This window comes from Nicotiana tomentosiformis, chromosome 5 (assembly GCF_000390325.3).
Source record: "Nicotiana tomentosiformis chromosome 5, ASM39032v3, whole genome shotgun sequence".
NCBI classification, from domain to species: Eukaryota; Viridiplantae; Streptophyta; class Magnoliopsida; order Solanales; family Solanaceae; genus Nicotiana; species Nicotiana tomentosiformis.
This window is the reverse complement of record NC_090816.1, coordinates 66,304,206-66,331,849: the sequence shown is the minus strand read 5'-3', so window position 1 is coordinate 66,331,849 and position 27,644 is coordinate 66,304,206. Positions and strand designations below refer to the sequence as shown.

Below are 27,644 nucleotides of genomic sequence, written 5' to 3'. Positions count from 1 at the left end.
ATATATTGGGGTGAGGCGGCATGGCCACTTTGTGTTGGGATTCTGGTATTGTGATGTACTTACACCCGCATATTTTGGGGTGAGGCAGTAGGGCCGCTTTTTGTTGGGATTCTTGTATTGTAATATACTTCCACCCGCATATATTGGTGTGAGGCGGTATGGCCGCTTTGTGTTGGGATTCTGGTATTGTAATATACTTCCCCCCACATATATTGGGGTGAGGCGGTAGAGCCGCTTTGTGGTGGGATTGTGGTATTGTGATACACTTCCACCTGCATGTATTGGAGTGAGGCAGTATGACCGCTTTGTATAGAGATTGTGGTATCGTGATACACCTCCACCCGTTTATGTTGGGGTGAGGCGACATCGCCGCTTTGTGTGAAGGTGGTTATAGAGGATCCCTGACTGAGTTTCTATAAATGTTATTGGAAGCTCTAAATAAATTTTCTTGACGTTGACGGCTATCTAAGCCCATTTATTGTTGCTATGATTCATCGTATTCATGTCGAATTTCTAAGCCCTTGAATATGTGTACTTGTATTGTGTAAGAGAACAGTGTGAACGGTCTATGAGATGCATATGTGTACGATATGATATGTGAACACTAGTATTGTGAACATCGGTATTGTGAACACTGGTATTGTGAACATTGGTATTTGTGAATAGTGATATTATGATCAGTGGTATATCAGTGTTAATGATCTCCCAAACAAAATCATATATAAAGTTCGTATTTTGGAAAATTATCATGTTTTTAACTAGACATTTGGATATTGTGGATTGTGGCTATTTGTTTCTATGTGTTGCCTTTTTTGATATGGGCATTCTATTTTGAAAGAGGATTTTTTTACTATACATACTAGTGCTATTCGACAGTGCTAACGTCCCTTTTTGTCGGGGGCGCTGCATCTTTTAATGGATGCAGGTATACTTCTATAGGATGATATGGACCTTTGATAGGGATCTTCTTCACTACTCAGCTTATGGTGAGCCCGCTACAGTTCTAATGGGTGTTTGGGTCTAGTTCATTTTATGTATATAAGTATCCATTATCATAGAAGCTCCATGTACACTGTGGGTCATGTAATTAGAGATTTAAGTTTTGTCATATATTTATGTTCACAGTATTTACAGTTATTTATATAGTTGTGTACCCACCACGAGAAAGAAAATATGGGCCATTGAGCTAAGTATATTTAATATGAAAGTCAAGATTTTATTATGTTATGGTAAATCGTGCATGAGTAATGATGAGAGGTTAATGTAAATTAGGCTTGCTCGACTGGGTTTACTCGGTTGAGAGCCGGTCGCGCTCCACGATTTCGGGGCGTGACAAAACCACTTCAGGAATAAGGACTCCAACAAACAAACCAAAAAAGAGGAACCTTAGCACATCATCAACATGATCATTGGTGGAGTCGAAGTCCCCCTTGGGCCAGTGTTAAACCGCACTAAGCTTTCCATCACAAGGGAAAAATGAACCCGAGATTATATACCGGAGGGGACTATTTCTTTCAACGATGAGGATGCTGAAGGCATCGTGCAACAGCATAATGATGCAGTGGTAATATCTATACTCATAAATATATCTCGAGTTAAGCGTATGTTAATTGATTCAGGTAGCTCTGCCAATATCATCAGATCAAGGGTCATAGAGCAGTTGGGCCTACAAGACCAAATAGTGCCTACAGTCCAGGTTTTAAACGGATTCAACATAACATGTGAAACTACTAAATGGGAGATAGCCCTGCCGTAGATTCACAACATAAGGGAAGTACCCTCGACACTACACCAGACACAGAAGTTCCCCACATCGGGAGGGATCAAGACAGTTTAGGAAGAGCAGCCGGTCGCAAAAGAAATGCTTACAGTCGATGAGATGATCCCGATGTTTGCACTCTCGACATCAAAGAACATGGAGCCAGTTAGAAGGAAGAAACTCTATAGGAATCACCGACGCCATCCCCGACCGAATCAGCGAAGCAAGAAGCAGGCGAGGATGATTCTTAAGGAGTTCCCAGGTCATTCATCACCCCTGATGATTCCGATGCCATAAAATCAATGGTCGAGGAGCTGGAGCAAGTCATATTGATCGAACACTTGCCCGATGGGAAGGTATATCTAGGCACGGGGTTAACTCCCAAGCTCAGGGAAAAACTCATTAAATTCCTTATAGCTAAAATAGATTGTTTTGCTTGGTCCCATCATGATATGACAGGGATCCCGCCAGAAATAACCACTCATAAGCTGAGCTTGGATTCGAAGTTCCACCCGGTTAAACAGAAGAGGAGACCTCAGTCCGAAGTCAAGCACGCATTCATCAAAGATGAGGTACCCAAGCTCCTTAAAATAGGTTCCGTTCGAGAAGTTAAGTACCCGGATTGGTTGGCTAACATAGTAGTACTGCCTAAAAAGGGGAATAAATTTAGAATATGCGTAGATTATAAAGACTTGAAAAAGGCATGCCCCAAGGACTCTTTTCGTTTGCCTAACATCGATCGCATGATCGATGCGATGGCCGGGGATGAGATACTCAGGTTTCTCGATGCCTATTCCGGGTACAACCAAATCCGAATGGACCCGGGTGATCAAGAAAAAACATCCTTTATCACTAAATTTGGCACCTATTGTTATAGCATAATGTTGTTCGGACTAAAGAACGCCGTTGCCACTTATCAACGCCTAGTAAACTGGATGTTCGAAGAACAAATAGGAAAATTAATGGAAGTTTATATTAATGACATGTTAGTTAAGTCCCTGCGAGCAAAAGACCATTTGAAAAATTTGCATGAAAACTTTGACATACTGAAGAGATACAATATGAAGCTAAACCTGGAGAAATGCGCATTCGGGGCCGGATCCGGGAAGTTTCTTAGATTCGTGGTGTCCAATCGAGGGATTGAGATCAATCCCGATAAAATCAAAGCTATAGAAGACATCAATGTGGTGGACAGTGTGAAGGCCGTTTAGAGGCTAACCGAGCGCATAGCTACCCTGGGCCGGTTCAAATCAAGGTCTTTCGATAAGAGCCATCAGTTCTTCTCATTATTGAAAATGAAGAATAACTTTTCTTGGACCCCGGAATGCCAACAAGGTTTGGAAGAACTCAAATGGTACCTTTCGAGTCAACCCTTGCTCCATACTCCGAAGGCGGATGAGCAGTTGTACCTGTACTTGGCGGTATCCGAGGTAGCAGTAAGTGGAGTCCTAGTCCGGGAAGAGAAAGGTAGGCAATTTCCTATCTATTATGTTAGTAGAACTCTAGGCGAGGTCGAAAGAAGGTATCCTCACTTGCAAAAAGTGGCGCTCGCTTTTCTAAGCGCCTCCAAAAAATTAAAGCCGTATTTTCAATGCCACCCCATATGTGTCGTAACTTCTTACCCACTAAGGAACATAATGCACAAACCCAAGCTCTCAGGCTGGTTGGCCAAATGTGCCGTAGAAATTAGCGGGTATGATATCGAATATCGACCTCAAACTGCCATCAAATCACAAATCTTGGTAGACTTCGTGGCCGACTTTACGCCGTCCTTAATACCCGAAGTCGAAAAGGAATTGTTGTTAACCTCGGGGACTTCCTCGGGGGTCTAGACCCTCCTTACGAATGGTGCCTCAAACGCAAAAGGGTTCGGACTCGGCATCGTGTTGAAGCCGCCTACGGGTAATGTAGTTAGGTAGTCTATTAGAATTGTGAAATTGACCAACAATGGGGCCGAGTATGAGCCCATGATTGTAGGTCTCAAATTGTCTTAAAGCCTTGGGGCCAAGGTGGTCGAAGCCAAGTGCGACTCCCTTCTTATGGTAAATCAAGTCAATGGGACGTTCGAAGTAAAGGAGGAACCAATGCGAAGATATTTAAACAAATTGCAGGTAACATTGCGTCAATGCAAGGAATGGACCCTAAAACACGTACCACGAGATCAAAATTACGAGGCCGATGCTCTGGCTAACTTGGGGTCATCGGTTGATGATGATGAATTCAGCTCAGGGACGGTCGTACAACTCATGAAATCGGTAGTGGAGGAAGGCCATGCCGAAATAAACATTACAAGTTTAACTTGGGATTGGAGAAACAAATACATAGACTATTTGAAGACTGGGAAGTTGCCCTCGGATCCTAAAGAATAAAGAGTTTTACGCATGAAGGCAGCCAAGTTCAGCCTGTCCGAAAGGGACTCTATTCAGAAGAACATTCGACGGCCCACTCGCCATATGCTTGGGACCGGGAGATACCGAATATGTTTTGATAGAAATTCACGAAGGCACCTACGGAAACCATTCAGGGGCAGAATCTTTGGTTCGTAAGATAATCAGGACTGGCTATTACTAGATCGACATGGAGAATGATGCAAAGGACTTTGTATGAAGATGCGACGGCTATCAAAGAAACGCACCAATGATCCATCAACCCGGAGAACTACTACATTCGGTCTTGTCACATTGGTCGTCATGAAGTAGGTAATGGACATTGTCGATCCCCTACCATGGGCATCTGGTATGGCTCAATTCATACTGTTTATGACCGATTATTTTTCTATGTGGGTCGAAGATCAAGCGTTCGAGAAGGTCCGGTAAAACGAAGTTGTTGACTTCATTTGGGACCACATAATATGCCGATTCGGGATACCAGCAGAGATAATGTGTGATAACGGAAAGCAGTTCATCGGCAGCAAGGTGAATAATATTTTTGAAGATCACAAGATTAAAAGACCTTGTCAACACCCTATCACCCTAGTGGGAACAGACATGTGGAGTCAACAAACAATACCATACTTCAAAACCTAAAGAAGAGGTTGACCGATGCTAAAGGGAAATGGAAGGAAATTCTACCCGAAGTCTTGGGGGCATAAAGTACAACCTTGAAATCTAGTACCGAGGCCACTCTGTTTTCACTAGTCTATGGTACCGAAGCACTAATTCCGGCCGAAGTGGGAGAACCGAGCCTCAGGTTCCGATATACGACCGAAGAATCCAACAGTGAGGCAATGAGCACGAGCCTGGAACTATTGGATGAAAGGCACGAGGCCGCCCTAGTCCGGCTAGCCTCCTAGAAACAACGGATAGAAAGGTATTACAACCGAAGATCCAACCTCCGACACTTCAATAATGGGGACTTGGAGTTAAGAAAAATATCGCTGCACACCTGGAACCTGAACGAGGGGAAGCTGGGGCCGAATTAGGAAGGACTGTATCGAGTCATCGGGATTACCAGTAAGGGCTAGTACAAACTCGAAGCGAGAAACGATGCACAGTTACAGAACAACTCGAACGTGACGCACTTAAAGTGGTACTACTGGTAAGATACAATCTCATTTACCATTTTATAACATTACGAATCAGACTAACACATGCAAGCAACAACCAAAGGAGAATATGACTATTAGGTCTGAAAGCATGCGTTCCACTCTTTTTCCCTTGAACCGGTTTTTAGCCCAAATGGGTTTTCCGGCAAGGTTTTTAATGAGGCAACAGTAGATTGTTCTAACTTAGATTCAAAGACCAGTTTTAAATCGGAGTTAATGGTCACATCAACAGTATCCGATCCCTCTCAAGATCGACCTCGAATACTGGGGGCCCTCACCATCGCGTTAAGCTTCTTAGCAAGGAAATAAGGAAACTTTATACTCGAACAGCCTAGGGTCGGTGATTAGGATTTATTGTAAGGGCCAAACAGTCAAGTGAATCGTGCTCGCGTATGCCACCTTAGCCATAATACAAGCTTTTACATACTTTCAATCATGTACTTTACACACAGAAATGAAAGAAAGTTTCCACCTTGGTATTACATATTTTTGCCTTTTAAAGCATCAAGCCTAAGGGCTATCCCTGTTCGGGGACTATCAAGCACAAGTCCTACCCCTATCCGAGCCCTAGGGCTACCCCCAGTCGGGGACTGTCATCTGAAATAAGTGCGGACAACTTGGGTTACCAAAACCCGGAGGCACAAAACTTATTAGGTAGTGCCTAAACCTAAAAGGCTACGACCTCCCTAAAAAATAGCTCGGAGATATCCGAAGCCCATAATCAAAACATAAGGCGTTCAATAAAAATTCAAAACTTGACAAAAGGTTACTTTCATCAAAAGCATCATCTAAGAATACTTAAGCATTTTTGGAAAACTTCCGGTCACTCCCAGTTTTCAAAACTTCGAGCAAATAAAAAATTGCATCGAAGTCAAGTTCTGTTTGGACCTCCGAAAAAATAATGACTTATTACTACATTTGATTCTATGATAAGGAATCAGAAATATTAGCAAGAATATAAATTGTGAAAAGATGCTAAAAAAGTTGAAATTGCCAAAAGGGGAAATTTTATATATTCCGGAATATCTTTACAAAGGCCTAACAAAAACGGCCACAAAATGAACAAAAAATATGTACACGACACAAAAACAAAATAATTCTAAGTCATTTACTCATGATCTTCACCAGAGCCCGATTCATCACTAGAACTATCGGGGCCTTCGGATCCTTCGGATTCCTCCGCACCTTCGAGCTCAGATAGTTTCTTCGCCTCGGCCTCAAGGCTTTTAGCCTCCTCGATATCGGCTGACAGGTTGAAGCCTCAGGCATATATCTCTTTGAGGGTCTCCTTTCAATATAGCCACCTCACATATTCGGCATTGGTCTTCAAGTGGGCCTCGGCTGCTTCGACAATGGCCTTGTATTGAGCCATCATCTCTTCAGCATCGGCAGAGGTTGTCTCCAACTTTGACATCGACCTATTATTTCTTCAAGCTCTTTACCAAGGTCATCCCGTTCTGCAGCGGCCGAGCACAGCTGTGCTCGGAGATCTTCATTTAGCTGAGCTCGTTTATTAGCTTTCTCCTTCGCCACCCAAATATGAACCTCCACTGAAGATAGCTTTGCATGGGCGGTTTCCTTCTCGGATTCTAGCAGATCCATCTTGCTCTTCCACCCATCGTCCATGACTTGGATCTTGTCCATATCCTTTCGGAGTTTATCGAATTGGTCGATCTTCTATTGGACTTGCGAGGTTTTGTCGTTAACCACTATGACTAGTTACTCGTTTCTAACTTCAAAGACCATTACCTTTTCAACCAAGTCGGCATGCTCCAGCCTCAGGACCGATGCTTCTTACTGAGCCCTATCTAGCTCGGCCTAAAGGTCCTTAATGAAACCGCCTTGTTGCTCGGTGAGGAGCTTGTATGTATCTCTTTTCTGAGCCTGCTCCTTGAGATCAAGCTCGAGCTGGTTGACCAGGATGAGGTACCGGAGGTAGCTTTCATGATGAAGTATCGAGGCCTACAAAATAAAGAAAGTCAAAAGGACATAATGATGCCTTACCTGGTTCAGCGCCTACCATGCTCCATTAAAAAGATACGGCACGTCCACCTCGTTCATTTTTGCCTGGTCCTCCCCAGTCACCAGGCATCGGATGTAACTGGCTACTGCTACAGGAGCGGATAAAACCCGGGCATCCTCCAGAACAGTGAGGATAACCGATCTCTTGAGATCGGGGTCCACACTAAGAGCTAGGAATTGATTAACCAGTTTTGGGCTTAATTGGACTTCTCCTTCCCTGCTTGGGCCTCCTCGAACATGGAATCGGTGTAGGAGGGCATCCCCGAAATATATATTATACCGGGCGCTTCCTTCGGAGTGTAGTCGGCGTCTCGGGGGGGGGGGGGGTCCCACCCTTGGTCTCCATATTGACCTCTCGAGTCTGAGGGATGTCTGCCTCACGAGTCTCCCCTTCGGTTACCTCCTTCTCTCTGGGAGGGGTCGATCCATGGGCGATGAAAATATCGTCTTCTTCCGGCTCATCTCTGAGCTGGAGAAGCTAATACAAGTCTGGCACCCGTGAGCTGGTGCTCTTCCTGGTCTTGCGAGCCACCCTCTTCTTTGGTTTCACCCAAGGGCCCGGGGAGCCCGAAGGTTTTCTTTTCCTTTTTGTTTTTTCCCCCGCGGTAGCCCCGGGCTATCCCGTAATGGAGGGATCAACGGATGCGTCTTCGTCCCTTTCCAAAAGGCTTAAGCTCGGTGGTCATAGGCAAACCTATATAAAAAAAAGAGAAAGGAGAGAAGATAAGTTAGTATGCTGTGAGCTAAGGACATGATAACAACTATTTGAGGGGGAACCTTACCATGAGAATGGGCATCCCATCGACCCTTCGACAACTTGCACCATGAGTGCTTGAAGTATGACATCAATGCTCGAAAAGGGGGCCTTGTTGGCCCGATGAGTAAGCTTAATTAGTCCCCCTCGAAAGATTCGGGCACTGTATAAATGGAGCAGATGATCGATGGTGAACCAACGAGATTCAGTCTTATTCATGAAGTAGCGAAGGAGGATCACGATCCTCCACAGAGATTGTGGATTTGCTCGAGGCACACCTCGTATCTCTTAGAAAAATCTAAAACAACTGGGTCCACCTGGCCCAACGTGAAGGGGTAAGTGTAAACACTTAAGTACCCTTCCACGTGGGTAGTAATAGCGTTCTCGGGCCCGAGGACTACCACATCCTTACCTTCCCAATTACAGTCCTGTCGGACCACGGGGATTACGTCTGTGGTCACGGAGCATATGTACTTGATGCTCCTTCACCCCGGTCCTACTTGGACGAGGGTTTCCTAACCTTGAAGTTATCCGCAATAGAACAACACCCGGGAATAAACATTTTCAGAGGGGGCTCAGGAGCTAGTTCGGCGGCAGCCACGATGGGAGCAACTGCCTCGAGGACAAATATTTCAGGATCAACCGCCTCAGTACCAGCGGCCGGTTGTGAAGATGAAGAGGCAGCCTGTCGGGAAACTAACTTGGAAGCTTTAGCCATTGTTGGCTGGTAAAATTTGAAGATTTGAAAAAGAAGTATAGAGGTTTGGAAGAACAAGTATCAAGTCTGAACAACGGGATATGAAGAATTTTAGAAGATCTGGGCAAGAATCTAAGAACTATTATGAACATTTGAAGATCAAAAGATGAAGGTATGAATGTTTGAAAGAAGTTGATGATAGCTGGGAATCTTAAAGGTAATATCTTGGTCAAAAAGTAGAAAAAGACCAAAAGATGGAAGCTTTTATAAGAAAGTAGGCGACGCTTTGCATTCGGGGGCAACCAGCCGATGATTGACACATGTTCGAAGTCAGAACGACGCGACTGATGGGACATTTCGGCTCCTTCGTCGTAACATACGGAGGAAGGAATCAGAGAACATTTATCGTTTCCCATTGTTTCGGCAAACCTACTCTCTGAGAAACGAGAGGACTATCTGTATAAATGTAAAATCGAGGCTAATGAGTACCCTGATTTTTCAGTGAGGCAAACAAAGCATGGTCACCACACATGACCGATAAACACAGTCCATAAGAATCGTATCGCCCACCAGCCTAGGTACATAAACAAGCAAAACTAAGGACTCATGGGCATATCCTAATAATGAGTAAAATAGGATGATCATATGAATGAGTAGAACCAGGGTAAAATATTGTGGAAGCATCCCCATGGCCCTGTGATCACTACATTTAAAGCAACGGCCTCTGGCCTGGCAGTGATAACATAGAATCAAGCCTGGCTGCCACCTGATCGGCCTCCCCCTCTAGGGCAACCTCTAGCTGCCTGAGCCCCACCCCGGGCTAGCTGAGAAGGTGGTGTAGCTGCTAGTGCTGGTATCATCGGCCGAGAAGTCTACTATGGAACCATACTTAATAGTCTAGGGCAATCCCTTTTAAGATGACTCATGTCCCCTCACTCGAAACAACCCCTCCTCTAACAGAGCTACTGCTCCTGATAACCCAAGGAACTGCCTGTAGAAGCCTGTGAAGACGAAGCATGGTAAGAATATGCATTGGTAACACCCATGGCTAACTGATGCACCATGAAGAATCATGGCTAACTGATGCACATGTTGTGGTGGGACTGCTCTCTAGATGATACACCACAGAAACCACTCGAATCATGAGGCCTCTTGGCCTCCATCTCCTCACGCTCCTAACTACGGATCAGATCTAGCCGCCGAGTAATATCAGCCACCTTGTGGAACCTATCACCTGATGCATTCTCTCAAGTTATAATAAAATGCAGCCTATAGCTGTGGCAATCAATGAACCTCCTAATCCTCTCCCTCTCAGTGGGAACCAACCAGATCGCGTTACGAGCCAACTCAGAGAATCTCATCCCGTACTGGGTCATGGACATACGCTCCTGACATAGCTACTCAAACTGCCTACATAACTCCTCCCTACAGGTCAGTGGCACAAACTTCTCCAAGAAGAGACGGATAACTCATGCGATGAATGTGGTGCAGCACCGGCTAGCCTGCTCCGCTCAAAGGCCTCTCACCATCTGAAGGCTGCCCCCGTCAACTGAAAATTAGTAAATGAGACCTCACTAGTCTCCAAAATACCCTTTGTGCGAAGAATCCACTGGCACCTATCTAAGAAGTGCTGAGCGTCCTCTAACTCAGCCCCACTGAATGATAGAGGCTTAAGCCTCCCAAACCTCTCTTGTCTCTTCTGCTCCTCATCACTCATAATGGGACCCGCCTAGGCCTGAGCAACTGTAACTGGCTGGACTGGTTGTACCCCTGGTGTCTGGAGTCCCTACAGCACCTGCTCTGGAGTATGGGCGGCGGGAGTCTGAGCACATACCCTGGCTTGAGAAGTGGCTGGTGCAGCCTAAACTGAAACCGCCTGAGCAAGGCTAGTGCAAACACTCAATATTTGTGCAAGAGCCTCCTGAAGGCCTGGAATCACAATGGGCACAACTGCTGCCTGAGCTGGTCCCACCGGCTCAACTACATCTGGAATCTGCTCCTAAGCTGGAGCAACTGGTGGGTCTAAAATTGCTGCTCTAGCTGCTGTACGAGCTGCACCTCGGCCTCTACCACGACCCCAGCCTCTCATGGCCCTAGCTGGTGATACTGGTGGCCGTCTGTGAGAGAATAGAACAACAAAAGTTTAGTTTCCGAAATCAACAAATCCTCATGACAATAACATAAGAAAGTGATGTTTTCCCAAGGGTTCGACAACCTCTCAAAGATAAGTACAGACGTCTCTGTACTGATTCGCAAGAGTCTACTAAACTTGCTCATGACTCCAAGACCTATGTAATCTTGGCTTTGATACCAACTTGTCACGACCCAAAATCTCACATGTCGTGATGGCGCCTATCGCAATAATAGGCAAGTCGACATTCATAAATAACCACGCATCTTTAAATTGAAACATAATGAAATAAGCTTAATAGTGAAAATCTCATAATAACTGATAAGAAAATACTACAAATCAATACAACATAGTGTGATTGCTAAAAACACTATCTAGAAAGGTAGATCAGTGTAAATAACTGAAAAGAAGGATAGTCAAGTTCTGTGGACGCCAAGGCAACTACCTCGATCGTCTCTAAATAGATAAAGCTCTGAAGCTGACAATCGTCGTGCCCAGAAGCACCTGGATCTGCACACGAAGTGCAGAGTGTAGTATGAGTACAACTGACCTAGTATACTTAATAAGTATCATAAATAAACATAACAATGTAAAAGAACCACAAATTATTAATGATACTAGTTATCACTTGAGTAGTTTTATCTCTTAAATAGGTATAGAACAATGTTGAAAACTAAATCATCAAGTTTAGAGAGGAAACATCGGTGTGTGTATGTGTGTAGTTTCTCAATTACTCTGCCCAGACAATATCATGGCATATAGAGGTGATATGTAGTTAAATCAGATAAATGATCAAGGAAATGCAAAATCCAACACATCATTTGACCAGATTCCCTCAACTTTCCATATCCGTTCCAAACCACTAATCAATATTCTCAATAACCATGTGTACACCATTATGAGAGAATTAGTTAAATCAGATAAATGATCAAGGAAATGCAAAATCCAACACATCATTTGACCAGATTCCCTCAACTTTCCATATCCGTTCCAAACCACTAATCAATATTCTCAATAACCATGTGTACACCATTATGAGAGAAACATGAGAGGGTGACCCTAGGGGGATGGATCCGTATCTACACGTTGCACGGATAACTCACACGTTGCACGAACAACTCACGTGTTAATAATAGAACCCGCATGGACAACTCACGTGATGCATGCACAACTCACGTGCCAATGACATCAATATATGGATTCGCACAAATCCGCCTGGTATGGTCACAGGGCATAACAACACAATCTGCCCGGCATGGTCACATGCCTTCACTGAAAAACATTTATCAAGTTCATTCAGGGATTAAACCTCTATGTAGCCTCAAACATGGCTTAAATAGTTCACACAAAATGTTACAAATATGAAAAATATTATAGCTTGAAGCTTAACAGTCAATTCTAGGCTTATAAGAGCCCGAGCACAACCCTAACATGAGCAAATAACCCTGGTGGCCGCACATGGGTTCATCCCCACGCTTGTGCACCCAATAGCACGTAGCTATCATAACAATTTAGGCAAATAGTGCCTCATCTGATTTTAAATAAGATACTTACCTCAAGAAAATCAAATCACTCCACTAGCAAGCCCTTCCCTCGCGTATCGGCCTCTGGAAGGCTCGAATCTAGTAAAAAATAGCGTAATACTATCATCAAATGCTATAGGAATAGATTCCAATTAACAAAGCTACCATATTTAACTGAGGTCAAAAAGTCAACTCAAAAGTCAACCCCGGGCCCACGTCTCGGAATTTGACAAAATTAACAAAATTCGAACACCCACTCAACCACTAGTCCAACCATACCAAAATTATCAAGTTCCGACACCAAATCGTCACTCAAATCTCCAATTATTACTCTCCAATATATGAGTCAAAATCACCAATTTTCACCTCAAAAACATCAAATGTATGGGGGAAATTCAATGGGTAATCAATATAATTAGATAAAAAAAATGACCAAAACTGGCTTACCTCAAGAAATCTCGTGAGACGCCTCTCAAAAATCGCCTCCAACCGAGCTTCCAAAGTCTAAAAATGAGAAAAGCTTCAAACCCTTCGAATTATAACACTGCCAGGTACCTCGCACTTGTGGCTCCCTTGTTTTAGCAGTTTTGCAGGTGCGGCCTAAATCCGTGTCACGCCCCAAAATCGTGGAGCGCGACCGGCGCTCAACGGAGTGAACCCGATCGAGCAAGCCTATTAGATTTCTTCTACCCAAACTCATTCATGAATCAAGAGAATATATGTTTTCCTTAATTAAATAATAAAGTGGTTTTGTCTGTAGTTACCAATTTCTTACCATAAGTTTCACCATTTTTAAAGTCTCAAATGGACAAGTAATACAACAACAACATAACATAGTTTGTCTTTCCCAGTACTAACACACAACCCACACTATGTCTATAGAGCCTCAATAGATAAAGAAGAGTACAATGATAATGTTGGCAACAAGGCCCTGGCTATACCTCAACCATAATACATAAAGATCAAATGATACATGACCCAGGGATGAAGTGGGGCTCACCAAGTCAACTGGGAAGAAGGTGTACTGCTATCACTGATCAAAGTCTCTTGCTGTGGAACCACCTGCATCCATTAAAAATGCAGCGCCCCAACAAAAGGGACGTTAGTACCGTCGAATAGTACTAGTATGAAAACTAAACACCACTTTAAGAATATAGAAATACAAGATAATTATGATGAACCAGTGCGGCAATAGAATAATATAGATAACTGTCTCAACCATATAAAGCTTATTAAAAGCTATCAACAACATATATAGGATTTAAGATGAGATCCTATATAACCATCTTCACACAAAGCGGCCCCACCGCCTCACCCGATGTATGCAGGTGGAGGTGTACGTACAATACCACAACTATAATCAAGCGGCTCTGCCGCCTCACCTCAATGTATGCGGGTGGATGTATAACCACAGTACCAAGAACCTACATAAAGCAGCTATGCTGCCTCACCCCAATGTATGCGGGTGGAAATGCATCAACGATACCAATACCAACACAAAGCGGCTATGCCGCCTCACCCCAATGTATGCAGGTGGTGGTGCCACAACAATACCAAAACCATACACAAAGCGGTCGTACCGCCTCACCCCAATGTAAGTGGGTGGAGGTGCAGTCCCACAATATCATAATCCTAACAGAAAGCAGTCATGCTACCTTACCCCAATATATATACGGGTGGAGGTGTATCACAATCACAATATCTATACCATAATCCCCACACAAAGCGGTCATGCGGCCTCACCCCAATGTATGCGGGTGGAGGTGTATCACAATCACAATCTCTACACAACTTGGCATAATACCTTTCACATAAATCACGACCAGAAATTATAACATGTGGATACGTAATCCATAGTTTGGGACACATCCTTAATTTATAATGCAATATGATAAGAGCATTTGAAATACGAATTGAACATATACCTTCATCACAAAACTTATCGGAATACTTGATTTATAATCAACATCTCGGAACTTACAAGGATAATGAGAATTCCAACTCTTAAAGAAGAGTTTAGCCAACATACCTCAATTGAGCTTCCTTAAACTCTAAAACGTTCCGAAATTCTTAGAAACTTCAATCTATTTTAGAAATATAACAAATTGAACCACTATTAGGAAGATGATCATGTTTCTAGCTCATTTGAGCATTTTATCAAACACACGGTGTGCATAAGGTTTCAAAGTCCCTTTTATGGAGGATTCCATCATCCCACAACCCAATCTTTGCCATGCTTAGTTCAACAATCTTCCTACACCTATTGATATCACATGCATGTAAAATAATCAACTCTCATGCCAAAACATTATCTTGCTATTTATCCATGTTCAGATGATTTCGAAATTAGGGTTTAGGGTGTAGAATCTTGCCTTCTTAATCTTCCAAAACATGAGCAAGAATTGAAGAAAAAATATTGGAGAACACCTTCTCACTCTACGGAAACCTCTCTCACTCTAAAATGTCAGATAATAGCTCAAAAATGACCCAAAGAGTGTATTTAACGAAATAGGGTCGGGTTTTAAAAACCCAAAAATGAAGCTCCGGAACAAGGTATGCGATCGCATATGCAATCGCATAACCGATATGCGGACCGCATAGTTGGTTACAAAATAGCCAAAGGAACTGTCTATGTATGTGGTTACTATGCAGCCCGCATAACCGTTATGCGGTCGCATAATGCACCGCATAACTGTTATGCGGTCGCATAGTCGACCGCATAATTGCTTCCAATTGTCCCAATTAACTGCCTCACTCTGCGGCCATTATGCGGTCTGCAGAATGATTCTACGGTCGCATATGGACAACAAAAATGCACTTTTTTGCCAAAATATATTTCTTTACTTTCCGGTGCATTGTTCAACCCAAACCTAGTCCGAAACATGAAACATTATTTTCTTTGCAAAATTTACCGGGCTTACCACTTAAGTACTTTGAAATTTTTCGGGGTGTTACATTCTACCCCGCTTAGGTTCATTCGTCCTCGAATGAGGGTAAAAATCCGTCATTAGCATCTTATGCAACTTAGTTTGTTTTATACCACAAACTAGCAGCCCCAGATTTGACTAACTCCCTAAATTTTCAAAAATTTCGCCAGAGTTTCCCTTGTAATTAGGCCTATCCACCTGTCAGGGAGCCACAGAAACACATCCTAACAGCATATACATAATCGAAAAACATAACATAATACAAAACAACACCAACTGTGGCCTCAGAAGCAATTATATTACCTGAACGGAACACCCTTAACACCAAATGTACAAGTCATACATATTTCATAGGAATATCCCTTAGCATTTTCATAAGGCACAACTCATAATTACATGGTTATTCAAATAAATAAGGATACTTTTTCTTCCTTTCTTCTTCGGCCTCCCAAGTAGCCTCTTCAACCTGTTGGTTTCGCCATAGCACTTTCACGGATGCAATTTCTTTGTTTCTCAACTTTCGGACTTGCCGATCAATAATAGAAACTGGAATCTCTTCACAAGTCAATTCTTCATTTACCTCAATAGACTCAACCGGAACAATGACTGTCGGGTCTCCAACTACTTTCTTTAATATAGACACATGAAACACCGAGTGTTCTAATGACAACTCAGGTGGTAACTCAAGCTTGTATGCTACCTCACCGATCCTCTGAATGATTTTGTACGGTCAGACATACCTCAGACTTAATTTCCCTTTCTTACCAAATCGCATTACACCCTTCATGGGGGAAACTTTCAAAAATACCCAATCATCTTCTTTGAATTCCAAATCTCTACGACGAACATCCGAATAGGATTTCTGACGACTCTGAGCAGTCTTCAACCGCTCCTTAATGATTTTAACTTTTTCCATAGCCTGATGCACGAGGTCTGGCCCTATCAACTCTGCTTCCCCAATTTTAAACCACCCAATGGGAGATCTACATCTCCTACCATATAAAGCCTCGAACGGTGCCATTTGAATGCTAGAATGATAACTATTGTTATATGCAAATTCTATGAGTGGTAAATGATCATCCCATCTACCTTTGAAGTATATAATACAAGCGCGCAATATATCCTCAAGCGTCTGAATAGTTCGCTTTGTCTGCCTGTCAGTCTGCGGGTGAAAAGCTGTACTAAGATTCACTTGAGTACCCAAACCTTGCTGAAATTTCTTCCAAAAATTAGCAGTGAATTGTGCCCCCTAATCAAAAATGATGGCAACTGGGGTTCCATGCAACCTGACTATTTGTTTGATATACAATTGAGCATACTACTCCATTGTGTCGGTGGACTTAACCGGCAAAAAGTGTGCTGATTTTGTGAGTCGATCCACAATCAACCAAATTGAGTCAAACTTGTGCGGAGTGCGCGTTAATCCTACCACAAAGTCCATATTAATCATTTCCCATTTCCACATTGGAATTTCTATGTTATGTGCCAACCCACCGGGCCTTTGGTGTTCGGCCTTCACTTGCTGACAGTTTGGACAACTTGCTACAATGTCCGCCACATTCCTCTTCATATCATTCCACCAATAGACATCCTTAAGATCATGATACATTTTTGTAGAACCTGGGTGCATAGAATACCTAGAAGTGTGAGCTTCAGTCAAAATTCTTTCACAGAGACCATCCATATTTGGAACACAGAGTTACCCTTGGTACCTTAGTGTACCATCATCCATGCCAAGAGAAAAGGCCATGGTCTTATGTTTATGAATCCCCTCTTTCAACTGCACCAACAATGGATCGTTGTATTGCTTCTCTTTGACTTCCACAACAAGTGATGATTCAGCCCTATTTTGCACAATTACCCCTCCTTCACTAGAGTCTGCAAAACGAACTCCCAAACTAGCCAATCGGTAAACTTCCTTGGCTAATGGCCTCTGATATGCCTCCAAGTGAGCCAAACTACCCATAGATTTTCGGCTAAGAGCATTTGCCACAACATTAGCCTTCCCCGGATGGTATAAAATATAAATGTCATAATCCTTGAGTAATTCAAGCCATCTTCTCTGCCTCAGATTCAATTCCTTCTATTTGAAAATATATTGAAGGCTCTTATGGTCCGTGAATATATCTACATGGACCCCATATAAATAATGACGCCAAATTTTCAATGCAAATACCACCCCCGCAAGTTCTAAATCATGTGTTGGGTAGTTCTTTTCATGATTCTTTAGTTGCCTAGAAGCATAAGCTATCGCCTTCCCATGTTGCATTAATACACATCCAAGCCCGATTCTTGAAGCATCACAATATACCACAAATCCATCTATACCCTATGGTAGAGTCAACACCGGCGCTGTAGTCAGTCTTGCTTTAAATTACTGGAAACTCTTTTCACAATCATCTGACCATTGGAACTTAATTGTCTTCTGCGTCAATTTAGTCAATGGAGAGGCAAGAGTAGAAAACCCCTCCACAAACTTTCTATAATATCCAGCTAAGCCTAAGAAACTGCGAATCTGGAGTTGTAGGCCTCGGCCAATTCTTCACCGCTAAAATTTTTTGAGGATCAACCTTAATTCCCTCACTAGAAACTACATGACCTAAGAATATGACTGATTCAAGCCAAAATTCACACTTTGAAAACATTGCATATAACTGGTGCTGATGCAGGGTTTGCAGAACTACCCTGAGATGATCGACATGGTCTTCTCGACTTCGTGAATATACAAGAATATCGTCAATAAACAGTATAACAAAAGAGTCGAGGAATGGCTTTAAAACGCGATTCATAAGATCCATGAAGGCTGCTGGGGCATTTGTTAGCCCAAAAGACATCACCATAAATTCAAAATGCCCATATCAGGTTCTAAAAGCTATTTTCGGAATATCCCGCTCCCTGATCTTCAATTGGTGATACTCGGATCTTAAATCAATATTGGAGAAGTACTTATTCTTGATTGTGACCTTATTAAGTTGCCGATAGTTAATACACATTCTCAGTGACCCATCTTTCTTTCTTACAAAAAGGATCGGTGTGCCCCAAGGCGACACACTCGGCCGGATAATATCCTTTCCTAACAAATCTCTCAATTGTTCCTTTAGCTCCTTCAATTCTGCCAGTGCCATTCTGTAGGGTGGAATAGATATAGGATGTATGTCTGGCATCACATAAATCCCAAAATCAATCTCCTTGTCTAGTGGGATCCCAGGGAGTTCATCCGGAAAGACTCCTTGAAATTCATTCACAACAGGCAAGGACTCAAGTGTAGGTGCCTCAGTATCGGTGTCCGTAACCCGGACCAAATGGTAAATACATCCATTGTTTATCATCTTTGTGGCCTTAAGGTAGGAAATAAACCTAACCTTTGGTACTACATTATCACCCTTCCACTCAATAACTGGCTTATTTGGAAATTCAAACCTAACAGTCCTGACCACACAATATTTGGCAAAATAAGCTTGGCAAAACAAGAATAAAGCCAATCCATCCACATTATCACATCAAAATAGACTATTCTTAATTCAATAAGATCGGCCACGGTGTCTCGACCACGCAATGTGACAACACATTCCATATAAACACGCACGGCCAAAATAGACTCACCAACCGTAGTAGATATAGAGAACGGCTCATAAAGTTGTTCTGGTTCTATCCCAAATTCCATAGCAACACAAGGAGTGACATATGACAAAGTGGAACCGGGATCAATAAGAGAATATACATCATGAAATTGGACAGTCAATATACTTGTGACAACATCTGGAGAAGCCTCTGATTCCCGACATCTCCGCATAGCATAAAATATGCTGGGTCCTCCAGAAATTTGTGCACCACCTCTAGCTGCACCACGCCCTGCGGGTGCTGGGGTGCCTCGAGCTGGAGGTGTTGTAGATGTAGTAGTTGCAGAATTAGCTGGTTGTGCCATGCCTCTGCCCATATTTTGGTGGGACGAGCGGCAATCTATCTGAATGTGACCCCGCAAACCACACCCATAGCATACTGGTAGGTCCATGAAACAGGACCCAAAGTGCATCCTCCCACACTTAGGGCATGAAAGCCTCCGCTAGTGAAACCTTATGTCGGGCCGACCCTACTGGTGGGGTCCCATGTTACCCTGACTGGGTCCAGATGACTATGCACCAATCGAACACTAGGCGAATGATTGGGATGGTCCTGATGACCCTCCCCTGAATGCCGACCTACCACCACCACCAATGGAAGAACCACCAAAGTTGCCCGCAGACCGGGCCTTGCTGCTACTCTGACGCTCCATTATGTTCTTCAATTTGCGGGTCTCTGTGGCTTTAGAAAATGCCACCATCTTACCATAGTTCATATCGAAATTTAAGGCAGCTGTAGAGGCCTCGTTTATAACCAAGGGGATAAGGCCCTGTACAAACCGACGCACTCTAGCTTCCATAGTGGGAAACATGTGAATATGTATGTGGGAAGGTTGTGAGCTAAAAATGGTAGAGAATGGGTTGGGTAATGATAGAATCTTCCACAAAAGAGCCTTAAAACCTTAATGCACACCTAGTGTTTGATAAAATGCTCAAATGAGCTAGAACCATGATCATCTTCATTATTTTGATTTAATTTGTTACATTTTCAAAATTGATTGAAGTTGCTAAGATTTTTGGAAAATTTTAGAGTGTAAGGAAGCTCAATTGAGGTATGTTGGCTAAACTTTCTCTCTTAGAATCGAGTTACATATTATTTCCGTAAGATCATGTATGATTGGCTCAAGATTCCTAACTTCTATATTCCAGGTTATTCCCTATAAACTTGTTCATTCCGAATGAGCCTTATGTCGAAAGATAGATGTTCAAAGTATGGTTTGCGTGCTAAAATGTTGTGGCTTTCAGTCATGTTTTAAATGAAAACTAGTATACCAATTGGGTGAGAAAAACACGATTATGCCTAGGACACATAATTACTTATATGTGTACCTAAAGTCTTGATTGGAAGTGCCTTGTTGTTGATAATCTTTAAAAATTCTTGAAAATGAAATAATTGAATTGGGGATGTAGTGTGTGGCCAACATGCTAAGAATTTAAGTTATGATTGTGGCTAGTAGTGCAAATGATTTGAGAGGATGCGATGAAGAATATGAAATGAGCCTCGACTCAATTATTTAAAAATGATTTTGAAAATAGAATTGCCTAAAAGCTTTTGTACTCAATTCATGTCCATAAGTGGCTGCTTTAACTAATGCTTTGCTTTACAAATATATCCATTGTGATTCAAGTTCTTACATACTCAGGTGTTAAAATTGTATATTGTCATTTTTGGGAAAGAGTATTGCAAGAATAAATGGTGTATTGATTGCTTATGATTTGATGCGCGCTTGCATTTTTGGTCGGTATGCCCCGTTATTTGGGAAGAAACCTTACGTGTTTAAAGTTTCCATTTCTAATAAATTTGAGTTATATGATTGCTGAAATATTCTATATGTTGATATTTGATGGTGATCTTTGAAATTGAAAGAGGTGAAAGTGTGGAATATGAAATACGGTCAGCATGCCAGGAATAAAGAATCTTGTGAATGGCCAAATGAGCCAAGGAAATATTGTTGTTGTGAGTGACTGGAAATACTAATAAGAATTTATACAATGTAAAAATGTTGAGGTGAGTACAATTGTATTTATGTTACCTTTCTGTGCAAATCAAATCAAAAAAAATGTTTGTGGGAGCATCATTAGCAACACCGAGGAAGGGTGGGTCATAAGGCCCACACCTGAAACTACACGTGCCGGTGTAGGGGTGGATTGTGATTATTCCCCTTATTTGGGATGAAATTGAAATATTGGAGAAATTGTGATATTATTCCCTTTAATTAAGTTAAAACTGGTAACAATTGTGGAGTGGACAAGTCAACTAACATGGCATATGTGGGAAGGCGGCCTAGCTAATCTGGTGGAGATCGGACGCCATGTTGCGCAAATAGTGATACTTATAACACCCCAGAAAATTTCGAAGTACTTAAGTGCTATTAAGAAAGTTGATATGCGCTAATTATATTATTTTGTATGTAGACAAGGACTATTGTATGAATGATATCAATTGATCGTGATAATATATGTATAATGTGCATTAAGAATGGTTTATGGTCTAAGAAGAGCCCCAAGACTACGTCAAGTTGAAAATTTTATGATGGGATAAAGTTTGAAGTGAGTTCGCACAAGATCCTATTTTAAACGCATGCTGCTACGAAACTATAACTACTTAGGCGATGATATACCTATCAAATTAAAGCCCTTGAGTCTAGTTTCCAACGCTTCAAACTGTTTGCCATTTGGACACTCCTACAAGAAGTTATCACCAAATTACCAAAAGCTTGAAAAATGAGATTCTGCGACCAATTCTGCGATCGCAGAATAATTATGCGATCTCGAAAGTGCTTCTGCGACCGCAAACTGGTCGCAGAATGGACCAGTACAGCCCAATTTTTGCAATGCATTTTGCGACCCGCATAGCCATTTTACGGTCTATTATGCGACCACAGACCTGCTTTCGGAGGGTTAATTTTTTTATTTTCATAACCCAATCCTATTTTGATAAATAGGCTTTGGGGTTTATTTTGGGGCAATTATCTGAGGTTTTTTTAAGAGAAAAGTGAGATGTTCTAGAGAGAGGAAGTAGATGAAGTGTTTTGTTCATCAAGATCTTGTCCAAGCTTTGAAATCAAACAAGACAATCTCACAAGTTCTTCATCTAAGAGGTAAGGTTCCATACCCTAGTTTTTAATTTCGGATTTGGGTAGAAGATGGTTGATTAGGAGTATGATTCTTGGGTATTAGAGTATTATTTATAGATATATGTACCAATAATGTTTGTGGGAAGATTGTTGAGCTCAAATAAGTAAAGATTGGGTTGTAGAATGAAGGAAATCTTGTAGAAGAACCTTGTAGTCAAATTTGCACATCTAGTGTTTGATAAAATGCTCAAATGAGCTGAAACCATGAATACCTTCCAAATTTGTGTTCAATTTTGTTATGTCTCAAAATATATTGGAATTGCTAGAATTTTCGGAACGTTGCAGTAATTTAAGGAAAGCTCAAAGAAAGGTATGTTGGCTAAACTTCCTTTTTAGAATTGAATTCAATGATGTTCCGGTAAGTTTCAAGTATGGATGTCTCAAGTTCCTTATTCTATGTTCCGGGTTGTTCCCAATAATTTTGAATGTCCCAAATAAGCAAAGTGTCAAGAATTATGTATTCAAAACGTGTTCTGAATGTTTCTATCACATTATGTTATCTTTTGGGAATGTGTTCAAGAATGATATGTGTATTAAAATGCTATGTCTTTGAGTGGTGTTTCAAAGGAAGGTTATGGTGTCAAATTGTGTGAGAAAACTCAATATGCTTAAGACTCTTAATTGATCATATGTGTACCTAAAGTATTGATTGGAAATGTCTTAATGTTGATAACCTATAAAGATGGTTGGAAGTGAAATAAGTGAATTGGGGATATAAAGTATGGCCAACATACCAAGAGTGAAAGTTATACTTGTGGCCAATGGTGCCCATGGTATAAGATGATGTGAGAAAGATTATAAAATGATCTTTGATTCAACTATTCTAAAATTGACTTTGAAAATAGAATTGCCTAAAAGCTTATGAACTCAAGTGATGCCTATATGTGGCTGTTTTAGCTCATACTATGTTTAGTGAGTATTTTCAATGTGTTTTTCATTCTTACACATTCGTGAGTGGAAATTGTGTGTTGTCCTTTTTGGGAAAAAGTAATTCAAGAAAAAATGATGTGTTACTTGTTTACGATTTTAACTTGTGCTTCGATTGCCAATCATTTTACTCCATTTCTCGGAAAGAAATCCATTGTGTTTAAAGTCTTCATTACTAATGAACCTAATGTTGTGATTTTCGGAATATTGTATATCTTGATATTTAGAAGGGAATGATATGAAAGTGTGGAATATGAAATACGGTCATTGCGCCATGAAAGAAGAATCATATGTATGGCGAAGAGAGCCAATGAAATAATAATGTTGTAAGTGGTTGAAAGTGTTGATTAAGTGATATACGGTGTGAAAGGTTATGAGATGTATGTATTAATACTTTTGTTTCCAATGTGTTATAAGCCCCTACATTCTTGCGAGTAATGACTATGATGTTCTTAAATATTCTTAATGCTCTTAATGTTCTATCATCACCCATGTCAAGTACAAGTAAGTGATAGTATGAACATGAAATGTGATCGTTGCCTAAATAAGAATTTCGAAGTGTTATATGTACCGATGGTTTTAACTATAGTTGTATGCTTCTGAAATAATGTATGTAAATGACTTCTATTGTTAAGTCCCCAAGATTCATGAACCTAGATAATGACCTCAAGAGGTCAAGGGAGTGAATAATGAGATGTCCTTTGTTAAATGATGATGAACCTTAAGAAAAGGAATTGGGCCCATGTGTCATTGAAATCGACTTATTGATTTACCATGCATGCGCTAAGGTAATGATTTGTGTTTCTCTATGATGAGCATGAACATGAAGGATTCCAATGATAAGAGTAATTACGACGTTAAATGTAATGACAAACTATGTTGCTTTGAGTTTATATATGGTATTGTGATTGGGAATACACCTCCACCCGCATATATTGGGGTGAGGCAGTAGGACCACTTTGTGTGGGGATTGTGGTATTGTGGAATATACCTACACCCGCATATATTGGGGTGAGGCGGCATGACCGGTGTAGGGGTGGATTGTGATTATTCCCCTTATTTGGGATGAAATTGAAATATTGGAGAAATTGTGATATTATTCCCCTTAATTAAGTTAAAACTGGTAACAATTGTGGATTGGAAAAGTCAACCCACACGACATATGTGGGAAGGAGGCCTAGCTGATCGGGTTGAGATCGGACGCCATGTTTCGCACATAGTTGTACTACTCTTGGTAACAACTTTCATTCGCAGAACTCATCAAACCACATCGTTCATGGGAAGATGGACTAGCCGATCTGGCATGATCGGATGTCGTGCTAACACAGACGGTGGCATATCTATGCTAATGATCTCCTTACCAAAAATAAATTTGTATATGAAGTTCGTATTTTGAATTTATTATGTTTTAACTGGACATTTGGATATTGTTGATTGTGACTTGTTGTTTCTATGTGTTGTCATTTCTTATATGGTCATTCTATTTTGAAAAAGGACTTTATGCTTTACATACTATTACTATTCGACAGTAGTAACGTCCCTTTTGCCGGGGGCGCTGAATCTTTAATGGATGCAGGTAGTTCTACAGCAGGCGGCATTGATCAGTGATAGTAGTGCACTCTTTTCAGCTGACTTGGTAAGCCCCCTTCATTTCGGGGGTCATGTATCTTTTGTTTCTCATGGACTGTGTTTTGAGGTATAGTTGGGGCCTTGTTGCCAGCATTTTCATATTACTTTTCTATTGTACTTAGAGGCTCCATAGAGAGGTTGTGGGTTGTGGTTGATGTTGGGAATTAAACTAGAAATGTTGATATTTAAAAATTATGTTTTGCATTAATTCTATAAACTCGTAATATTTTGAGAATTATGAATGAAGTTGCTAATGGGAATGAAATGGAAGTTATTAATGAAATGTTTTTGGTGTTTGATTAATGGAGTGAATATCCTCTTTATTCATGGATGAGTTTGGTAGAAGGAAATCTAACAGGCTTGCTCGGCCGGGTTCTCTCAGTTGAGCGCTGGTCGCGCTACCCGAGTTTGGGACGTGACAGTTTACCCCAATCCATGTGGTGAAATTCCTCTCAAAAGTCGCCCAAAATTGAGCTCCAAATCCCAAAATGTGAATAAAATGACCAAGCCCTTGATTTATAGCTTCTACCCAGGCCTTTCCGCCTATTCGGAACAGTAGCCGCTTCTGCGGCGTCGATTTTGTGACCAAACCACGCTTCTGCGGAGAATCGCTGAAAACCCACCCATCGCACGTGCGGAATAAGCCACGCTTCTGTGCCCACGCAGGTGCGACAACAAATCGCCCTTCTGCGCTAAACTTCGCTTCTGTGCTCCATTCCCCGCATCTGCGATGTCGCAGATACACTAAAAATCCCTCTTCTGCGGAGGTAGCTCAACTCCAGCCTTCGTCACAGGTGCGGCCAAACTTCCTCTTCTGCGACCAGTGCACTTGCACAAAACTAGCCACGGGTGCGATCACTCAAGATCCTGCCACAAACCAGCCTTAACCAATAAGTTCCAAAATGATCCGAATTATGTCTGAAACTCTCCCGAGACCGAATCAACTCAAATGAACTTCTGAACTTTCAACTTCCAAATCTCGTGTCGAACCATATCAAATCAACTCGGAATCAACTCAAATTTCGCACACAATCCCCAAATGACATAACGAACCTATTCCAACCCCCGGAAAAACAATTCGAACCTGATATCATCAAAGTCAACTCTCGGTCAAACTTATGAACATTCTGTACCATAAAATTTTAAACTTACACCAATTAGTGCCGAAACCTTCTAGAAATATCCAAATGCAAATCCGTGCATACGCCCAAGTCCAAAATTATCATTCGGACCTAACGGAAACATCAAAACTCCGATCCAAAGTCAAATACTAAAAAGTCAAACTTGGTAAACTCTTCCAACTTAAAGCTTCCTAGTTGAGAATCATTCTTCCAAATCAATTCCGAATCACCTGAAAATCAAAACCAACGATTCACACAAGTCATAGTACATCATACGAAACTACTCAAGACTTCAAATAGCTCATCGGCATAAAAATGCTCAGAATGACCGGTCGGGTCATTACACCATGCAACTGGACAATCGCCTAAATACAAATCTGGGCCAACTCCTATGAAGAGTACGTAGTCACAACGAGAATAAAGTGCGCCGACTTTGTAAGCCCGTCGACAATGACCCAAATGGCATTAAATTTCCTCAAAGTCCACAGTAACCTAACTACGAAGTCCACAGTAATGCACTCCCACTTCCACTAGGGTATAATCATCTGCTGAAGTAGGCCACCTAGCCTCTGGTGCTCATACTTAACTGCAATTTAGACATCTCACCACATACTCTACTAAGTCCTTCATTCGCCGCTACAAGTAATGTTCCCTCAGGTCACGATACATATTTGTAGCACTTGGATGAATAGAATACCGCAAACTGTGTGCTTCCTCTAGAATCGTCTCCCTCAGGCCATCAACATTAGGAACACATAGGCGATCCTGGAGTCGCAGAACACTATCATCACCGATAGTAACCTCTTTGGAACCACCCCTAGCAGCGTCTCTCTAAGAACCATCAAGTGCGGATCGTCGTACTGACAAGCCTTGATCCACTCAAATAAATAAGACTAAGCCACAACAAATGCAAGAACTTGACTGGCCTCTGAAATATCTGACCTCACAAATCTGTTAGCTAAGGACTAAATGTCCAAAACCAATGGCCTCTCCTCTGCTATAATGAATGCCAAACTACCCATACTCTTGGCCTTTCTGCTCAAGGTATATGCAGACACATTTTTCTTGCCCGGATGATAGAGGATAGTAATATCATTATCCTTCAGTAACTCAAGCCACATGCGCTGCCTCAGATTAAGATCCCTTTGCTAAAATAAATGATGCAAACTACGGTGATTGGTGTAAACCTCGCATGACACCTCATAAGGATAATGCCTCCAAATATTGAGAGCATGAACTATCACGGCCAACTCCAAATCATGAATCAGGTAATTCTTCTCATGGGGCTTCAACCAACGTGAAGCATATGCAATAACTCACCCATCCTACATCAATACACAACCCAAGTCAATGTGTGAAGTGTCGCAATATACGGTATACATCCCTGAACCGGAGGGCAACACTAACATCGGTGATGTAGTCAATGTAGTCTTGAGCTTCTGAAAGCTCGCCTCTAAATCATAGGACCATCTGAATGGGGCACCCTTCTGGGTCAATCTAGTCAAAGGAACTGTAATGGACAAGAAACCCTCCAAAAACCGACGATAATAACCTGCTAGCCCCAAGAAACTCCTGATCTCAGTCATTGTTGTAGGATGAGGGCAACTCTGAACTGCCACAATCTTCCTCAGATCTACCTTAATACCCTCACCTCGTAAAACATGTCCCAAGAATGCCACAGAATCTAACTATAACTCGCACTTGGAGAACTTAGCATATAGCTTCTGTTCTCGCAATGTCTGAATCACAACACTTAAATGTTATCCGTGCTCCTCCATACTATGCGAATAGATCAATATGTCATCAATGAAGACAATGACAAATGAATCAAGATATGGCCTGAACACCCAATT

The 27,644-nt window shown here is 41.8% G+C and overlaps 1 protein-coding gene across 1 annotated transcript; it reads right to left on the bottom strand.

Annotated features, from left to right (window-relative positions):
• Positions 1-18,727: 18,727 nt before the first annotated feature.
• Positions 18,728-19,282, bottom strand: LOC138892509 (uncharacterized). The gene has a single exon (XM_070176234.1). It carries the CDS (start codon positions 19,280-19,282, stop codon positions 18,728-18,730), a length of 555 nt encoding a protein of 184 aa, XP_070032335.1.
• Positions 19,283-27,644: the final 8,362 nt, after the last annotated feature.

Bases quoted from the DNA above. Each gene is read 5' to 3' on its own strand.
- LOC138892509 (XM_070176234.1), bottom strand. From the start codon at position 19,282: ATGGCACAACCAGCTAATTCTGCAACTACTACATCTACAACACCTCCA.